The sequence below is a fragment of the Rhinolophus ferrumequinum genome, chromosome 25, assembly GCF_004115265.2.
Source record: "Rhinolophus ferrumequinum isolate MPI-CBG mRhiFer1 chromosome 25, mRhiFer1_v1.p, whole genome shotgun sequence".
In the NCBI taxonomy this organism is placed as follows: Eukaryota; Metazoa; Chordata; class Mammalia; order Chiroptera; family Rhinolophidae; genus Rhinolophus; species Rhinolophus ferrumequinum.
Genome location: NC_046308.1, coordinates 5193726 through 5210686, shown reverse-complemented (window position 1 = coordinate 5210686; position 16961 = coordinate 5193726). Strand labels below are relative to the sequence as shown.

The window sequence follows — 16961 nt, the reverse complement described above, 5'->3', positions numbered from 1 at the left end:
TTAAAACTGACACCAAAAGCCCAAACTAGCAAAGAAAAAAATAGATAAATTACACTTAATCAAAATTAAAAATTTTGTTTGTTGAAAGACACTATCAAGAAAGTGAAAAGACAACCCACAGAATGGGAGAAAATATTTGCAAATCATATATAATACAAGGGGCTAGTACCCAGAATATATTTTTTAAAATCTTACAGCTCAACAATCAAAAGAAAATTAACTCAATTTGAAAACAACCAAAGGATTTGAATAGACATGTCTCCAAAGAAGATACATAAATGGCCAAATAAGCACATGAAAAGATCCTCACCATCATTAGATAGGCATTAAGGAGATGTCAATAAAAACCACAGTGAGGTACCACTTCACACCTACTAAGATGCCTATAATTTCTTTTTTAAGGTAAAATAACAGGTGTTGATGAGGATATGGAAAAATTGGAACCCTCATATATTGCTGGTGAGAATGCAAAATGGTGCGTCTTCCGTGTAAAATGGTAGTGACCAAAATGATAAAACATAGTTACCGACCCATCAATTTCATTCCAAGAGAAATGAAAACATATGTTCACACGAAAACTTGTACATGAATGTTCATCACAGCATTATTCCTCAGGGCCAGAAAGTGATGACATCCTAAATGTCCATTAACTGACGATGGAAAAACAAAACGTGGCCTCGCCACACAATGGAGTATTATTCCACCATAAAAAGGGATGAAATTCTGACACATGCTACAACATGGATGAACCTTGAAAACATGATGCTACGTGAAAGAAGCCAGACACAAAAGGACAGATATTGTATGAAATATCCAGAAGCAGCAAATCTAGAGACAGAATGCGGGTTAGTGGTTGCCAGGGGCTGGGTAGACGGGGCAATGGAAAGTGACTGCCTCATAGGTATGGGGTTTCCTTTGGGGCGAGGAAAATTGAAAATTAGATTACAGTGACAGTTGCACTATGACTATAATCGCACTGTGACTATATTAAAAACCACAGAATTATTAAATATATGGTGATGGAAGGAGAACTGACTCTGGGTGGTGAACACACAATGGGATTTATAAATGATGTAATACAGAATTGTACACCTGAAATCTATGTAATTTTACTAACAATTGTCACCCCAATAAATTTAAAAAAAAAAAGAAAAAAACAACACCACAGAATTGTATGCTTTAAAGGGGCGAATTTTAGGGTATGTAAATCATATCTCAATAAAAATGCTGCATGTCCAAATTATAGGAACCAGAATCATCCCATTAATTTCACAAACCAGTGCCCAGGAGATACTCCCTGCTGAGTGGCCAGCTGTGGGCTAGATACTCTCTGAGGACGGAGTGGTGAGTAAGACCGAATTAGTGTTGGGGTCTTGGTGTTGAAACGGGTATCAACATAGCCAGTGATTACAACCCCCGACCCAGGGGTTAAAGAGACCCACACAGGAATCCACGGGTTAGAACCTTGAGATTGACCTTGGGTTCATTTCTCCTTTCCAGATCTGTCAAATGGGGATAATAATCAGCACTTTTCTCCGAGGGTTCTTGGGAGGAGAAATGGAAACAGCCTGGCGCATGGGAAGCCCTCACACCTGACGGGAGCCCCAGCTGTGGTGGGACTTGTACCGCCACCCTGTTTTACAGCTGCGAGCACAGATGAGGCCGGAAGAGAAAACCCAGGTCGTCTAGGGCTGGGGCTGAGTCGGGGGTCTCGCGAATCTCGGCGGGAAAAAGTTGGCACCACCCGGAAGTCGTGGGATCCCGGGGCGTCCACGTCGCCGCGCGCCTGGAGGGCTCGAGCACGCGCGCGTCCTGGCGGTTGCCTAGCAACCCGGCAGGGCGTGGCGGCCGCGCGGCCATGGAAGCGCGGGGCCGGACAGTGAGCGCCGCGGTCCAGGAGCACCTGAGGCGGCTGTGTCTGCATGAGTTCCCCTGCGGCATAGGCAGCTGGGTGCGAACGCCGGCGGGGGTGGCCAGAGGGACTCAGGGACCTGGAGGCCGGAGGGGACGGGCCGGGGGCTGGCCGGGGCCTAAGGACTGAGAGCAGGGCCGGGCAAGGCTGAGGGGTCCGGTCTGGAGACCCCAGGGGAGGTTTGCATCTGGGCGTTTAGGGAGCGGCCTGACCAGGGGTGCGTGCGGGGCTGAGGACTGGAGTGTGGGGATGGGACATTGCAGGGGTGGGCAGAAGGGGCCCCCACCGGTGCCCGTGGGCGTTGACTCAGGGTGGAGGGCAGGGACCCCCAACCTGAGTACATCAGGCTGATCTGGGCAGGGCCTCTCGCTCTCTTAAAGACTCCAGGTTCCTTTTGAGGTGAAAAGCTCATCCTAAGAGCAGTGCCTGCAGCTGCAATGTGACCAGAGGGGCCATGTCATCGGCCAGGTGCCCCCGGTGGGGAGGAGGAGCGGGGCAGGGAGACGGGGGTTTCCTCAAGAGTTCAGAATCCGCACCGGTTCCGGGGACTCCGTGGGAAACTGGGCCCTACACACTTGTCAGCGCTAAGGGAAAGTGGGTGTTTCCTCAACAAACGTTGATTGAGCACCCACTGTGTGCCTGACATTGAGCTGACCTTTAGGGTTTCATAGATGTCTCTCAAGTCTCCTGGCAGAGGGGGGTGGGGGGTAGGATGAATTGTAAACTCTGGGACAAATTCGATCATGTTCCACTTATGGCATCTAAAGGTCCTGAATTTACCTTTTCAGCCTTGCCACCTCTTCTTCAGAAACCTTTCCTTGATGAATTACACCCCACAGATTGCCCTTTGCGATCCTGGCTTCTAGGACATAAATCTTTCTTTAAATGTTTAATCACTTTTGCTTACATCTTCAGGGTTCCCAGCTCAAGAGCAAATTCCTAAAGGCAGGAATGGACCTTATTATTTTTTTATCTTCCCTCGTCTGTAATTCTGTCCATGGCTGATAACCAATCAACCAATCAATCAAAAGTGTCGATTACTCATTGCCTACATTTCTAAACTCTTTATCCCTGATTGTCCTATTTTATAATCTGTTCAATTTTGAGAGTTTCAAATCCTTGAGAGCGCTGAGTCATAAACAGAGAAATTCTCCACCTCCACCACTGCAGAATAAGTCTCGCTTTCTTTCTCAAACGTGGCGATCATGGAGGGAGCTGATCCCCAGAGAGGAGGTCACGGGGAGCCCTGGGGAGGAGACAGTGGAGGACCTGCTGGGCCTGGTCTGCAGCCCCCACTCACCCTGGGCTCTGCTGGAAGGCTCCAGTGCAGAGGACCGTTTTCTGAGACAACTGGCCATCCAAAACCCCCGGATGCTCAAAGTCACCTTCTTCTACTCCTACTTCAGGTCCCTCCAGGTGGTGGACAAGCAGGTGAGTGTGGGAGCCGGCCCCAGCGTACAGAGTTGACTAGGAGGCCAGCCTCTTACAGCACTGAGTAGTAAGATGTAGGCATTAAGTGGGAGGGGGCTGGGGGGGCTCTGTCCTAGTTAACCTCACCAGCTCGTCCACCACGCAGAGCCAGCTGCTCACTTACTCTTTGTGTATCTTTTTCTTTCTTCACTCTGGGTGGGATTCCACTGTGTATCTTCTAGAGCTGATGTGTGGAGCACCCTGCTGTCGGCCCTCCTGGGTCCTGGTAGAGATCTTTTAAAGTGTTTATATTGGTTTTACTTAATTTAAACTGTGGGTGCCAGGGGTTGGGGGGGCAGCACAGTACTATAGGAATTTCTGTTCCTAAAATGCCTTCTTTGCTTATATCAATAACAGAGCCCCCACATTGCATGGAAACAAGACGTTGGCCTTCCTGAGTTTGCTTGTCCTTTCCCAGAGAAACTGAATTACACAGTACTTGGGGGATGAGAAGGAGGAGCAACTCCTGCCACCTTGCCTGGGACTGGCCCTGTGTTAACACTGAAATCCTCATGTTCCTGGAATCCCTCAGTCCTAGGCAAGCTGGCACGGTCGGTCACCCTAGAGAAGAGGCCAGTCAGGAAAGGCTCCTAATGTGTTGGAGACCACAGAGAACTGGGGGCTCATGGACAGGCTCTGAGCTTCTGTCTGACCCCGCCGTGTGTAAACTAGAGGGAATCCTTTAGGCCTTAGGGTTCACTGTGGCTCTGGAGTAGATAGTAAAGGAGATGGGATCCCCGCCCTCGGGAGCTCACAGTCCCACAGGGGGACAGGACACTGAGCTGGAAGTTGTACAGCACCCAGTCAGAGGAGGGGTGAGGCTCGAAGAGGCGAGAGAGAACTATAGTGACGGAGACACTGCGGTCCTGGCAGAGTGATGCTGGAAAGGCTCCCAGGAGAGGTGGGGGAGGGGTTGTGGGGAGGACACTTGCAGGTGGATCAGCTGGTACCATCCTCGTCCTCGTGTAGACTTGCTTTCTGCTGCAGCCCTGCCTCACCCACCAGAGCTCTTAGCTTCCTTTTCTTCTCTCCCAGGTGAGCCTGGTGGATAAAGACCTCCTGAAATTTTCGAAGCTTGAAGAGTTGGTTCTGAGTGCTAATCAAATCAAGGAGATAGACGCTGTCAATCTGCCCCCAACTCTCAAGGTAAGGGAGCCCAGGTTCCGTTTCAGGTCTTTGAGCCCGCACTGCCCTGCACACAGAAGGTACTCAGGCCCAGCCCCCGGCTTTTCAGAGGTGGGTCAGATTCCTCAAAAAGTCTTAATTCCTTAGGACTCTGCAATTCCCTTGCTAGGTATATCCCAGAAGAATTGAAGGCAGGGACCCAGATTCTTGTACGCCAGTGTTCATAGCAGCATTATTCATCAATAGCCAAAAAAGTGAGACAGCCCCCATGTCCATCAACAGATGGTGGATAAGCAGAATGTGGTCCATCCCTGTAACGGACTGTTATTCAGTCATACAAAGGAATGACACGTGCTCCACCATGGAGGAACCTTGAAACCGTTATGCTGGCTGACAGAGGCCAGACACAAAAGACCGCGTACTAGATGAGACAGAAAGGAGAGGAGAGATAACTAGGGGCCGTGGGAGCTGGGGGTTGGGGACAGTGGGGAGTTTAGCTTAACGGGTATGGAGTTTCTGTTTGGAGGTGATGAAAAATTTTGGAACCAGACAGTAATGATGGTTGTACAACAATATGAATGTACTTAATGCTGCTGAATTTTATACTTCACAATAGTTAAGAAGGCAAATTGTTACATATATTTTACCACAATAAGAAACAGTGTTTTAAAAAAGGGGTAGGCTAGGCTTTCTTATGAGTCTTCAGCTGAGCATATCAAAATGGCCTCCATTTTAAGTCAGATGCTGAGATTAGTAGATTTAATGGCAGAAGGGACTCAGGGCTGTGACATGCCCAAGAGAACACCCCGTGAGGCCCTGGAGGAGAAACACAAGAACCCACTCTTCTCTTCAGGTTTATTCTGTATCCATCCAGGGTCGCTCTGGCTTTCCCAGAGACCTGTTGCCATGGGTGGAGAAGGTGCCAGAACGTCATGTACCCTGCCCAACGTCACCTCCCAGCCCCGATTTTAAAGTTTCCTTCACAAAAGAAATAGAAACTTTCCAGCACCTGCTACGGAGATATTCTTTTCCAGGGTTTTTATAAGAGACTCAGGTGGACACAGGGAGGCATGGCCTGCGTCACGGGAATTCCTCTTGAGCTTCCTGGGGTGGAAGGAAGGCCTGGGAGGGAGGGTGCCGGGCTCTCAGGGCTGTCCCCACCTGTCACAGGTGTTGGAGCTCTACGGTAACAGCATCCCCAGCATGGAGTGCCTGTGCGTTCGCCCGCCCCCCGGCCTTCAGCACTTGGGGTTAGGGCACAACAAACTCCTGGGCCCCTCGCAGAGTCTGTACATCACGGCCAGACACTGGTAACTCGGGATCCCCAAATGGGGAGCGAGGGGAAGGAACGAAGTGTCAGATTTGGGCGGTCCACCATGGTGGCTTGAAGGACCCAGCTCTGCTCTTTGCTCTAGTAGCTCGTGGTTGGCTCCAGACCTAAGATTTATTTCTCTGAATAAACAGGGAGTCAGACCTTCACTCGAATGCCGTGTTTTGGGGCGGGGTCTCTTGAGGAGGCGCTGTTGACATTTGGGCGGCCTCGTGCGTGGTCCTCTCTACCCCTCAATGCTGGAAGCACCCTCCCACACCAGTTGTGACAACCGAAATGTCTCCAGATAGTGTCAGAGGCCCGTGGGGGACAAAATTGCCCTGAGCTGAGAGCCACTGCCCTGCAGACAACTCTTGTCCCCTGGGTGGCTGAGCAGTGGGAAACTAAAGACCCTGGATATGAGGAGTCTGGGAGATCAGAGGCCACCCCTGAAAGGCCATCGGTGGCTGGGAATATACGAGCAATTAAGTGCACTTCCACAGTGGAAAGTTTGCGAACTTCATTATCTGACTTGTAGACACCCAGGGTTTCAGTGTCCTGGGTGGCACTTCCTAGGGTTCACTATGATTCCCTCCCTCGTGGTCCAGAAAGGGCAGAGGGCATAGGTCAGCCTCGCTTCCCTGCTTTTCCATGGGACGTGGGGAATGCGTTCTTGGAAGATCCCTCTCTCTGACCATAATTTCCTCCTTCTCCCCCTTTCTCCTACTTGTGGCCGTGCTGTCTCCACGCTGTCTTGGCTGCGCACGTACAATTCCATCGCTTTCTCCCACTGAGTGCAATGTAGCACAGGAAGGAGGCATACACTTGGGCTTCAGACATGTACCATGGACAGAGTACCAAGTGTTTAGATTTTTTTTTTTAACTTTTAAAATTTATTTTAAGGATGTTTTTCTAGGACCCATCAGCTCCAAATCAAGTAGTTGTTTCAATCTAGTTGTAGAGGGTGCAGCTCACATTGGCCCATGTGGGGATCGAACCGGCAACCTTGTTGTTAAGTGCACCGTGCTCTAACCAACTGAGCTAACCGGCTGCCCCATGTTCGGATTTTTAATTTGGAAAATAATATTCCCCACACACCTATATAACCTGCTTAATGCCAAGTGTAGGTTTCTTAAAAACCTCCATCTTTCACTGTTTTGAACTTAAAAGAAGGGTGGTGGTCTGATGACCCTAGTTCTGCTGAAGAAAGCTGATGTGTGCCAGTCCCACGAAGTGATCTTCTCATGTATTTCCTTCCCGCTGACTGGCTGGCCAGCATCACCGGCAGGACGGGAGAATGGGGAAAGGAAGTACCCAAGTTGGTCAGTGGGAGATCGCGGGGATGATAGCGAGAGATTGTGCTGAGATGGTGTCTCCTTGTGTTTATCTTGCCTCTGTTCTCGGAGCTGAAATCAGTTTGCTTTCTAGTCTGTTCGGTGGGGAAACCACCCTGCCTCCTCCCTGGCCCTCTTCACCTCCTCCGTCCTCACTGGTATGCGCTTCTCCACCCATGTGCCCCGAAGAGATGAACCACACGGCTTGCTGTGCCCGACTGCCAGTCCAGCCTTGGAAAGCGCCCTCCAGCTTCTCGACCCCCCAAGCCTCCTGCATCCCTTTCCCAGGGCCCCATATTACCTGCCACTCCTACCCCACCCACGGCTCCTCCTGCAGTGGCTTCCCTCTGCCTCCCTTGCCAGTCTGCCTGTCTTTGTTGAGAACCTTCTAGATGCACAAAACCAACATTGTGCAGGCTCCATGGGAGATGTTTCATCTAGAAGAGAAGATCTGTGTCAACAGAAGTCAGGTGGAGGCAGGATGTGACAAGGGCCATCTCTGTGCCACAATGAGGATGGCAATGTCGCAGAGAGAGAGGACAGTAGAGCCAGGAGGTCCTTCCTGATGAGGAGGCACTAACTTGGGTCAGGAACTGCCCAAGGCGTGCGTGCGAGCCGCGATGCATCGGGCCCCCTGTCCGGCCTGGACACGGGGTGCTGGGTGAGGTGGCAGGCTGGCTGCTTGCCTCCCTGACGGTCCTGTTCGCCTTCCAGGCCCAATCTCGTGTCTCTGGACCTGGGCTTCAATGACCTGACGGACCTGCAGAGCATGATGGGCAGCCTGAGCAGCCTGCGGCACCTGCGGCTGCTGGTGCTGCAGGGGAACCCGCTGGCCCTGGTGCCGTACTACCGGGGCTTCACCATCGACAGCCTGGCCGGGCTCTGCGTGCTGGATGACATCACCGTGTCTCCCAGTGAGAAGCACCAGTTCCGTGGGCTCAGCCGCAGTGGGGGTGAGGGAGCCGCTGTGCAGGCAGGCATCGCCCGTCTGTTGCCCTACTGGGGGTCTGCCCCACAACTCCCCGGTTGACCAGACCCTGGTTGGGTGCAACTCTCCCAGATTTGATCCCTGTGATGAGGATTTGGGGACAGAAGTTCTGGGGGCCAGGACCACCTCGGTCCCCTCCCTTCCTAGGCAAATGGAAAACGTTCTTTAGATCAGTCTTCACTTCCATGACGGCTTGAGATCACCCCCTGGTGGCTTGCGCCACAAGCTGCACCAGAGCCTTCTCAAGGTCGGGGTGACAAACATTGGTGATAAGAGCCACACCTACTTTATGCAGGGCACGTGCTGAGGTCACACTTATTCTCAATCTGGAACCAGCCTGCAAAGCAGCTACTATCGTTTCCATTATACAGATCAGGAAAGCAAGGCTTACGAGGGGTGTTGCACCAAAAAGAGACTTACTCAAAGTTAGTGGGTTTGAACTTGGCGGAGCTGGGATCGAACCCAGGTCTGCCAACTCCAAGTCTCAGTCCCCATGGAGGGGAGACTGCAGGCAGCCTGCTCGCCCCACCCTCTCTCGCTGTCTGTCTTCCCAATTTCAACCCGGAGGGCCCCTCACTCCTCTCCTTCCCCCTTGCAGACTTCTTGGCACACGAGGCACAGTTTGTGGTGACGATTGGAAGTGTCACAGGGGTTCTGGACACGTCGGTCTTGGACCCAGAACCAGGGCCGCAAGGCCCTTTTATCACTTACAGCTATTATGTGACCTACAATTTTGTGGAAGACGAGGAAGGTGAAGGCGGCGAATACGTGGAAGGTGTGCTGGCCGAGGTGTGTGCCCCCTCTGGGCTGGTCCTGGGGATGTGGGCTGGGGGGCTCTGCCCTCGGGTCCACGGGGTCTCCCTCGAAGGCAGAACGGCTTCTTCAGGCCCAGTCCTGAACATGGCCTCCCGGAGTCAGACCGTACTCCTGGCTTGCGCTCAGCCCCTTTCTTGCAGCTGGAGTCACTCCCAACCGCTCCCACCCTCCTGTCCCTTTGAAATAAGAACTATGGGCTGAACTAGGAAGCAGCTCAGAATTTCACAGTGAAGCTGATTACTCCCAGCCCCAGTCTGCAACCTCTGTACCCCCCTTCGGAGGACACCCAAGGAAATCACCGACTTGGAGATGTGGGGATGCCCCCTCATGCACAAGGTGCATGAGACCTCTCAGAAGAAACAAGTCTAGCGTTTTCGATTTTCTTAATTTCCTGCCCCTCACGTTCACGTCTGTGCTCAGGCTTCACATCCAGCCAAATGTTGACCTCTGTACACACATTCACACTGCGTGGGATGAGACCCTGAAGACGCCGCGCTGCCTGTTTTGCTTCTTCTCCGGCAGATCGTCAAGCCTTCTCCCAGCGTGAAGCAGTTAGGCGACGAGATCCCGGAAAAGGTCATCCCGGAAGAGGTCATCCCCAAAGAGGTCATCCCCAAAGAGGTCATCCCCCAAGAGGTCATCCCTGAAAAGGTCATCCCCCAACGGGCTAAGGATCCTGTAGAGTCCGTGCCCTCGACGACGTCTCAGTCAGCGGACATGGAGGAGTCCGTGGCCTCGGGCGGGTCGACGCCCCTGCCCACGTCTGCAGAGGAGCTGGCCAAGCTGCGGCCGCGCATTGACCCGCAGCTCTGCCGGTCCCCAGGGTAAGGACAGAGGCCTGGCCCGCACCAGGGCCCAGGGTCCCCTGCCGCCCCCTCAGTGGGCTCTTCACTTCGAAGGTGTGTGTGGGTTTCCCGTCGGCCTCTTTCCTGCAGTTTCTTCTCCCTAAGTTCAGGCCAAGGTTTTCTGAATGTTTGGCTTTCTTTAGTCAACGGACAGAGAATAAATGGACAGCCCGTTTCATTTCAGCCTTAGGGTTGAGCGCCTCTTCAGGTTAACTGTTTACATTCATCTAGAACTTCTGGCATCTAACCCATGGTATGAATCTTCCAACCTGAGTACCAGGTTCTTTCTCGCCTTCATAAGTCTGGTCTAGTCCATTCCATGGGCTTCATATGTGTCACATAGATTGTCTTACTCAACAGTCTTTTTTGACGAAGAGTTTTACAAGAACTTAGAGCCAGTTCCCATTTAGTGTTGAAGTTCTGTTAACCGATTTTGTACTCATTTCAAAACACTGAGCTTTGTTTGGGTTTATTATTATTCATTTTACAAAATTCCTGTTGTTGGCTTCTGTTGGTATTTGATTGTTCTGATGACCAGAGTGCAGAAAACAAAATTTGCAACTGAGTTCCAGCTAAATGAGCTTTCTCTTCATGTAGACTCTGCTGCTGACGCCCTCAACAAATTTGAGAAGCTAGCGTCTCTTAAAATGTGTGAAAAGAATTAATTTTAAAAAATTATTTGAAACCTCAAGTAAAGTAAATGATACAGCCTTGTTGAGAATATGGGGGAGCTGAAGTCGCCCATACCCTGGTTCCCACTGGTGACAGAACCAAGGAGACAGCTGTCTCGGCTGCCAGAGAGAAGATGGAACCAGCCAGTCAGTACCAGGGTGCTGAGTTCATCACAGCAGACTCCACGTGGTGTTTTACTTTTTGGAAAGATTCACAAAAAAGTAAGAGCCACAAATAATTCTACCACTTAAAACATTATGTAAATTAGAAAAATGTCCTCCCATCTGTCCATCTAACTCATCCCATAGAATTAATTGCTCTTAACAGGCACAGTTCTGGGCTGTGAACAAGTAAGATGCTAACGACCTGTTCTGTTACCCATCTCGGGAGGGAAATGAACAAACAGCAGTACCTTACACTCTGCATAATAACCGCTATGCCCGGTGGCACAGGGGGGTGTGCTCCTAGGATGGCACGTAGGAGGAGACAGCTGAGGAAGCTTCCATAAGGAGGAAGCAGGGGGAAGGGTGGGAAAGCAATAGGGCCGGAAAGGTAGATAGACAGAAAAAAGGGTAGTTTCTCCTAAGCGGAAACTATTAAAAAGTTTTAAGCAGGTTTGTATTTGGGGACGATGACTGTGGTGGAGACGATGGTCTGAAAATAGCTTGTGTCCACTCTTTTCATCACTTCCCTGGCGGGTTTTTTGAGTGTTATCCTTGATGTATTTGTATATAATATTTTATCGCTAGGGGTTTGCTTTTTTTTTTTTTTAAGTTAGGAGGTTATGAAATTTCTTTAACCTGGAAGTGCAGTTATTCACATTCTATCTCTGAGTCTTTCTTTCTGTAGCACTAATTTTTTAAATCAGTTATTGTCACGTTTCCTCCATTTTTATGTTTCCCTCTTAACATTTTTTTTTTTTTTTCACAGTTGATTTACACAGTTTGCGAGCCCTGGACTGAATTATTTTATTGGGCTTCTATTATATTTCAATCCATACATAACTTTATCTTTGATTGCATTTTCCTATTGTTTGAGGGGAAAATTTCTCCCACCTCAGTGCTGGAATAACTTCTACTTTCCTCTAGTTTTTACTAATGTTTAACTCAGACATACTTTAAATTTGTTATACTATATTATTAATTCTCCTTCATGCTGTAATCCAGTTGTTAAAACAATGTATGTTACACTAGTTCCCAACCATAGTCACATATGATATCCTAATACTAAAATAACTCTAATTATAGATTCTGAATTTTGGTCTGGGGGGGTCATTGTTTCTGCTTTTGATCCAATAGCTTACTATTTTGAGAATTTTTACTTTCCAATATGCTTTAAAAATCTGGGGGCATAAATAACATGTATTCATTTATTAATGAATCTATTCGTTCATAAAATACCTGTTTTGGTGTTCCCAGAGCTAGACTAGGTCCTAGATATGTGAAAATGAATAACGACCTCACGTTACTGGATTCCACAGTTTACAACGTCATTATCTTTTTTTTATTGTGATAAAATACACATAACATAAAATTTCCATTTCCCACTTTATCTATTTTTAAGCGAACACAGTTCAGTGGCATTAAGTACATTCACGTTGCTGTGCAGCCATCGCCACCGTCCATGTCCAGAACTTTTTTATTTTCCCGAACTGAAATTCTGTTTCCATTAAACCCTAACTCCCTATTCCCACCCCCAGCCCCTGAGAACCTCTCTTCTATTTTCTTTCTCTCTGAATTGGACAATTCTAGGTACCTCATGTAATTGAAAGCCTACGGTATTTGTTGTTTCGTGTCTGGCATATTTCACTCGGCATCATGTGTCCACACTGTTGCATGTGTCACCACTTCCTTTTTTAAGGCTGAATAATATTCCACTGCATGGTTATCCCATATTTGTGGTTGTGAAGAATGCTGCTGGGAACGCTGGTGTTTGGACGTCTGTTCAAGCCCCTGTCATTCTCTTTGAAGTATATTCTTCGGAATTCCTGCTTCTGTTCCAGGTGCATTTCCACACTCAGTTTGTCGAGCCCTGAGACTTTTTACTGGCACTAGACTATCACTTTGTAATAATTCCGGGGATTTGAAACACTTCTACTTTTTTACTCCTACTTTGTTGAAGCTTTTAAAATCTTCTGATTCATTGCTGGTTCGTTCCCATCCCCCGTTCAGCGACTGTCACCCCTGAAGGAAATCTCCACGTGGCCTTCACCGGTTCACTTTCTTCTCTGCGCCCATCTGTCTGCCCGGCCTCTGGGGCCCCCAGTCCCGCTCTGCTCACGTCTTCTCACAGCACCCCACAGCCTTGTCCCTGGTCCTGGGTCACGACCCCCATGTTCGTCTCCCTGTGCAGTACTGTGCTCTTCAGCACTGTCCGCAAGCCCTGGGCTGACATCATCCAGTGCAACTACGAGATGCAGCACACGCTCCGGGACCTGGTGCCACTCAAGGCCTTCCTGCTGGCGGGGACCACCGTGACCGTCGTGGAGGAGAAGGTGGGCCTGGCGTTCTCTTTGGCCCACATATTGCCCCCCCTGCCCCCGCCCATTCCGGTTTTCTGTCATGGTGTCCACGCTCCCTTGTTAGCGTGGTCCCAGCACCTTTCCAGAAAGATCCCAGCCAGCCCAGCTTAGCCCGTGTTCACTTGAGGCCGTCTTGCTATCTCCTAGATTCTCTCCTGGCCTGTAGTGCCACCTCTCGTCGACAGTCCCTTGTCTACCAAGAAAGGAAAAGGGGAGAAAGACAAGAAAGAGGAGAAAGGCAAGAAGGGGAAAGATGGGAACAACAAGGCAGCAGCCAAAGGGGAGAAAGAGACGGCCAAGGTACCACTGACCCTGGGGTGGTGGCGATGGGTGCCTGGGCGCCGGGGCACGGTCCCTGCCTGGTCCTGTCACCCTCCCGGCCCCTCCCCACAGGAATGGAAGGGGTCCAAGAAGAAGAGAGAACTTTCTAAGGAACTCCGGCAGGACCCACCCATCCTGCGGGTGCTGGGCAGTGGCCGAGTGCTCCTGGAGCCCCTGCTGATGGGGGAGCCTCTTGTGTCCACCGTGTGCAACTTTGGGGTGATCCGCACCATGGAATCCGACAGGCTGACATTTTTCAGGGTATATTAAGGCCCCTGACAGATCCCTCCCCACAGAAATGACGCCAGGCAAGAAAGGGCCACGGGGCCCGGTCATGGGAGGGAGGAGAGGCTCTGCACCCGTGAGGCCCCTCCAGAAGCCCCAGCATTGCACAGGAAGGCCAGGGCGGAGGAGGGCCTCTCCCGAGGTCATGGGCAGGGGTACGGGACCCCCAGCTCTGCGGGTCACCAGCCTGTCTGACAGCCTTCTCAGGTGCAAGGAGCGAGACAAGTGGGCAGGCAGGGCCTGCTCCTCCCTAGGAGACCCAGCCCTGCCTCCGGGACCAGGAGACGCCCTGGCAGGGGTGGGGGCGCCAACAAGAAGGTACTGGAATCTGCATCCCTCACTCTAGTGAGCATGTTATTCTGTGGTTCTTTCAGGATTCAAAGAATAAGAAAGCTAAAAAAGGTAAGAGCCAATGAGGGTGACTGAAGGCAGAGTGTTTCCTGAGGCCCTGTCCTCATCCCTGGGGGCTGCCGCAACAAAGCACCACTCACTGGGTGGCTCGTAAACAACAGGCATTTATTTCTCGCAGCTGGGGAGACTAGGAAGAACAAGACCAAGTTTTCAGCAGTGTCAGGTGAGGGCCCTCTTCCTGGTTCATGGCTGGGCACCTTCTCTCTGTCCTCACATGGTAGAAGGGGGAGGGGTCTCTCTGGAGCTTCTTTCATAAGGTCCTTAATTGCATTCATGATGGCTCCGCCCTCGTGACTTAATCACTTCCCCAAAGCTCCACCTAACTCATACCATCACCTTTGGGGTTAGGACATATGAATTTTGGAGGGGGGAGGGGAACACAAACATTCAGACCATCGCAGAACCTGCTGAGGGATCAGCCTGATTTGGGACCAAAGGAAGGGAAGGATGGAGACTCGTATCTTCCAGCCAGTGGGGAGGCCGTGCCCATCCTGAGGACCAAGCCCTGTGTCTTCCCTGCAGCCCTGCGACAAGAGTGGCTGACTGTGGGTCAATGCCATGGGCAGGAGACGCATTCTGGGGTAGGAGCCGGGGGGGTGGAGGGGGGTTCAGAGGTGGGGCTGGCTCAGCGTTTGTCTGGCTCCTGCTTCGTTTGGGTCATGCGCCCTTATTCGCCATAAGAGGCATGTGGACTTGTTCTGTGGGCAGTGGGCAGCCACCCAAGTGTCCGAAATAGATAAGTTTTAGATTTGAGTTTTAGAAAGAAACTTCTAAAGAAACACAGTTTGGAGGGAGAGACAGCAGACAGGAAGATCAGCTGGGAGAATGCTGCAAAGTGTGAGGTGAGGTCCCGGCAGCACTGTCACAACAGCCAAAAAGTGGAAAGAGCCCGAGGGCCCATCAGCAGATGAATGGATGGATGAATAGAGGCGGCCTTGCCACACCACGGGGTGTTACTCAGCCATGGAAAGGAGTGAAGTGTTGACACGCGCCCCAACATGGATGAACCTTGAGAACGTGATGCTAAGGGAAAGAAGCCAGATACAAAAGGACACATATGATTCCATTGAGAGGAAGTGTCCACAATAAACAAAACCCTAGAAACAGAAAGCACATTAGTGGTTGCCAAAGGTTGGGGGCGGGGGAGGGGGCAGAGGAGAAGGGAGAGAGAATGGGAAGTGACTGCTAATGGGTACGGGGGTTCCATTTGGGGTGATAAAAAACGTTCTGCAACTGGATAGCAGTGCTGGTTGTACAACAGTGTGAATATGCTAAAAACCACTGAACTGTACATTTAAAAATATTTAAAATGTTGAATTTTATCTCAATGGAAAAAATTCACCGAAAAAAAGTATGAGGCAAGAATGCTATCTATGTATATGGATTAGGAGACTGAATGTTAAGATGTCGGTTTTCCTCAACTTGATCTATACATTCAGTCTCAGTCATAATCCTAGATGGATTTTTCTTTTTTGGAAAAATCAGCAAGCTGATTCTAAAATGCATATGGAGATGCAGGGGACCTAGAATAGCCAAAACAACTTTAAAAAAGCACAAAGGATTTACACTACTGGACTTCAAGACCCATACAAATACGGACATGTGATCTGTGATAGAGCTGCCGGGCTAAGATGATCTTAAAATCATTTTTGTTTACATTTTTGGAAATCTCTTTAACGTCTGGCTTAATTGTGGATAGCTGCATTCACATAGCTATTTCTGTGGTCAGTCCCTTGTGATGTGTTGCTGTGGTTGAACTATATCAGGGATGTCCAAACTTTCTTCACCGTTTTTTTATCAAGGGCCATATTCGGTAAAATACAGAAACAGCCGGGCCACTCACTCGAGGTGAAGTATGTGTTGCCTCACCTGGTTTATTTAAGTAAACTAAATGTATTTTTGGAATTTGCTGCGGGCCAATTCACAATGGATTGCGGACTGCAGTTGGCCCACAGGCCGCAGTTTTGACACCCCTGAACTATATGAAGGAATTCCAACCTCACCGTGGACATGTGATTGAAAAAGAGGGGAGTATTTTAGTAGGCTTTAAATAACGGTATTCGTTTTTGATATTACTTCAAATATGCCAGCTCGGTTTGTTTGTTTGTTTGTTTTTGAAGATTACACTGTGAAAGCTGATTCTACGTGGGTGAATTTTTTTTCATAATCAGTATGTAAAAATCCATTGGGCTACCCTGCGTTTTGAATGACTATCACCCGCGCAGTTTGGAACATCAGACATTGGTTTTTGTAAAATACTAGCTCACTGGGTTATGCAGATCTTCCAACTGTTGACGCATTTCATTATACCTTATCCAAAAATCACGTTCTTTAATACCAGCACCCATATCATGAGAAGTCTTTTGAGTGTTGGAAAATGAAGTTCATGGTGGCAGATAAAATGTTCCAAAATTCTGATTTCTACTTGAAAGCCAAGTGTTATACTTTATCAGAATGCTTTCAGTTGTTTTCTCTGACGTGCCAGGCTTACTTCATTTGTAGAAAATATCTGCCTAATTATCACGTCTGGATAACCACAGTCTGCCAATGTCCTTTCAAGGGAAATGGTGGTCCCTTAGTTAAATGTGATTTCATTTTATTCGTTACTACGGAGTCTCCGATTCCGAGGCCGGGTCCCCAGCAGACCAAACAAGGGTTTGCGTTTTGGGGCCGAGTAATGCGCCCGCGCAGGGCGGCGGAGAACCTGCCGGCTCACCTGTGCGGACTCACGTGCTCGTCTTTTTCCCAGTGTACGAAAGCGACTACCAGCCAGAGCCCCTGACGGTGAAGGTCCAGATCCAGCTGAACCAGTGCCGCTCGGCCGGGGAGGCGCTCCGGATGCTCGCCGCGTAGCGCGCGCATTAAAAGCTGTTCTGACGACCGCAGCCTCGCGTCTGTCTGGCCGCCACGCGTCGGGGGAATCTGGGCGCCGCAAGAGCCGGGAGGGCTGGG

At 49.9% G+C, this 16961-nt stretch overlaps 1 protein-coding gene across 2 annotated transcripts; it reads left to right on the top strand.

The window, feature by feature from the left end:
• The first annotated feature begins 1839 nt into the window (after window positions 1-1839).
• On the top strand, window positions 1840-16885 carry LRRC43 (leucine rich repeat containing 43). 2 transcript variants are annotated; one of them, XM_033097236.1, is made up of 15 exons: window positions 1840-1951; window positions 3083-3343; window positions 4418-4528; window positions 5678-5817; window positions 7865-8103; window positions 8737-8927; window positions 9477-9545; window positions 9576-9778; window positions 12824-12965; window positions 13140-13292; window positions 13386-13574; window positions 13973-14000; window positions 14128-14172; window positions 14478-14590; window positions 16759-16885. In XM_033097236.1, the coding sequence occupies exons 1-15, from the start codon at window positions 1859-1861 to the stop codon at window positions 16789-16791; spliced, it is 2010 nt and encodes a 669-aa protein (XP_032953127.1). In that variant the 5' UTR covers window positions 1840-1858; the 3' UTR covers window positions 16792-16885. The 2 variants fall into 2 exon arrangements, with proteins under 2 accessions (XP_032953127.1, XP_032953126.1); XM_033097235.1 differs by having other exon boundaries at window positions 9477-9778.
• Window positions 16886-16961: the final 76 nt, after the last annotated feature.

Excerpts from the sequence above, each read along its gene's own strand:
- LRRC43 (XM_033097235.1), top strand. The coding sequence starts at position 1,859 with ATGGAAGCGCGGGGCCGGACAGTGAGCGCCGCGGTCCAGGAGCACCTG. Across the intron at positions 8,928-9,476 it reads TGGAAGGTGTGCTGGCCGAG|ATCGTCAAGCCTTCTCCCAG; the intron begins GTGTGTGCCCCC and ends CTTCTCCGGCAG. Across the intron at positions 9,779-12,823 it reads CAGCTCTGCCGGTCCCCAGG|TACTGTGCTCTTCAGCACTG; the intron begins GTAAGGACAGAG and ends CTCCCTGTGCAG.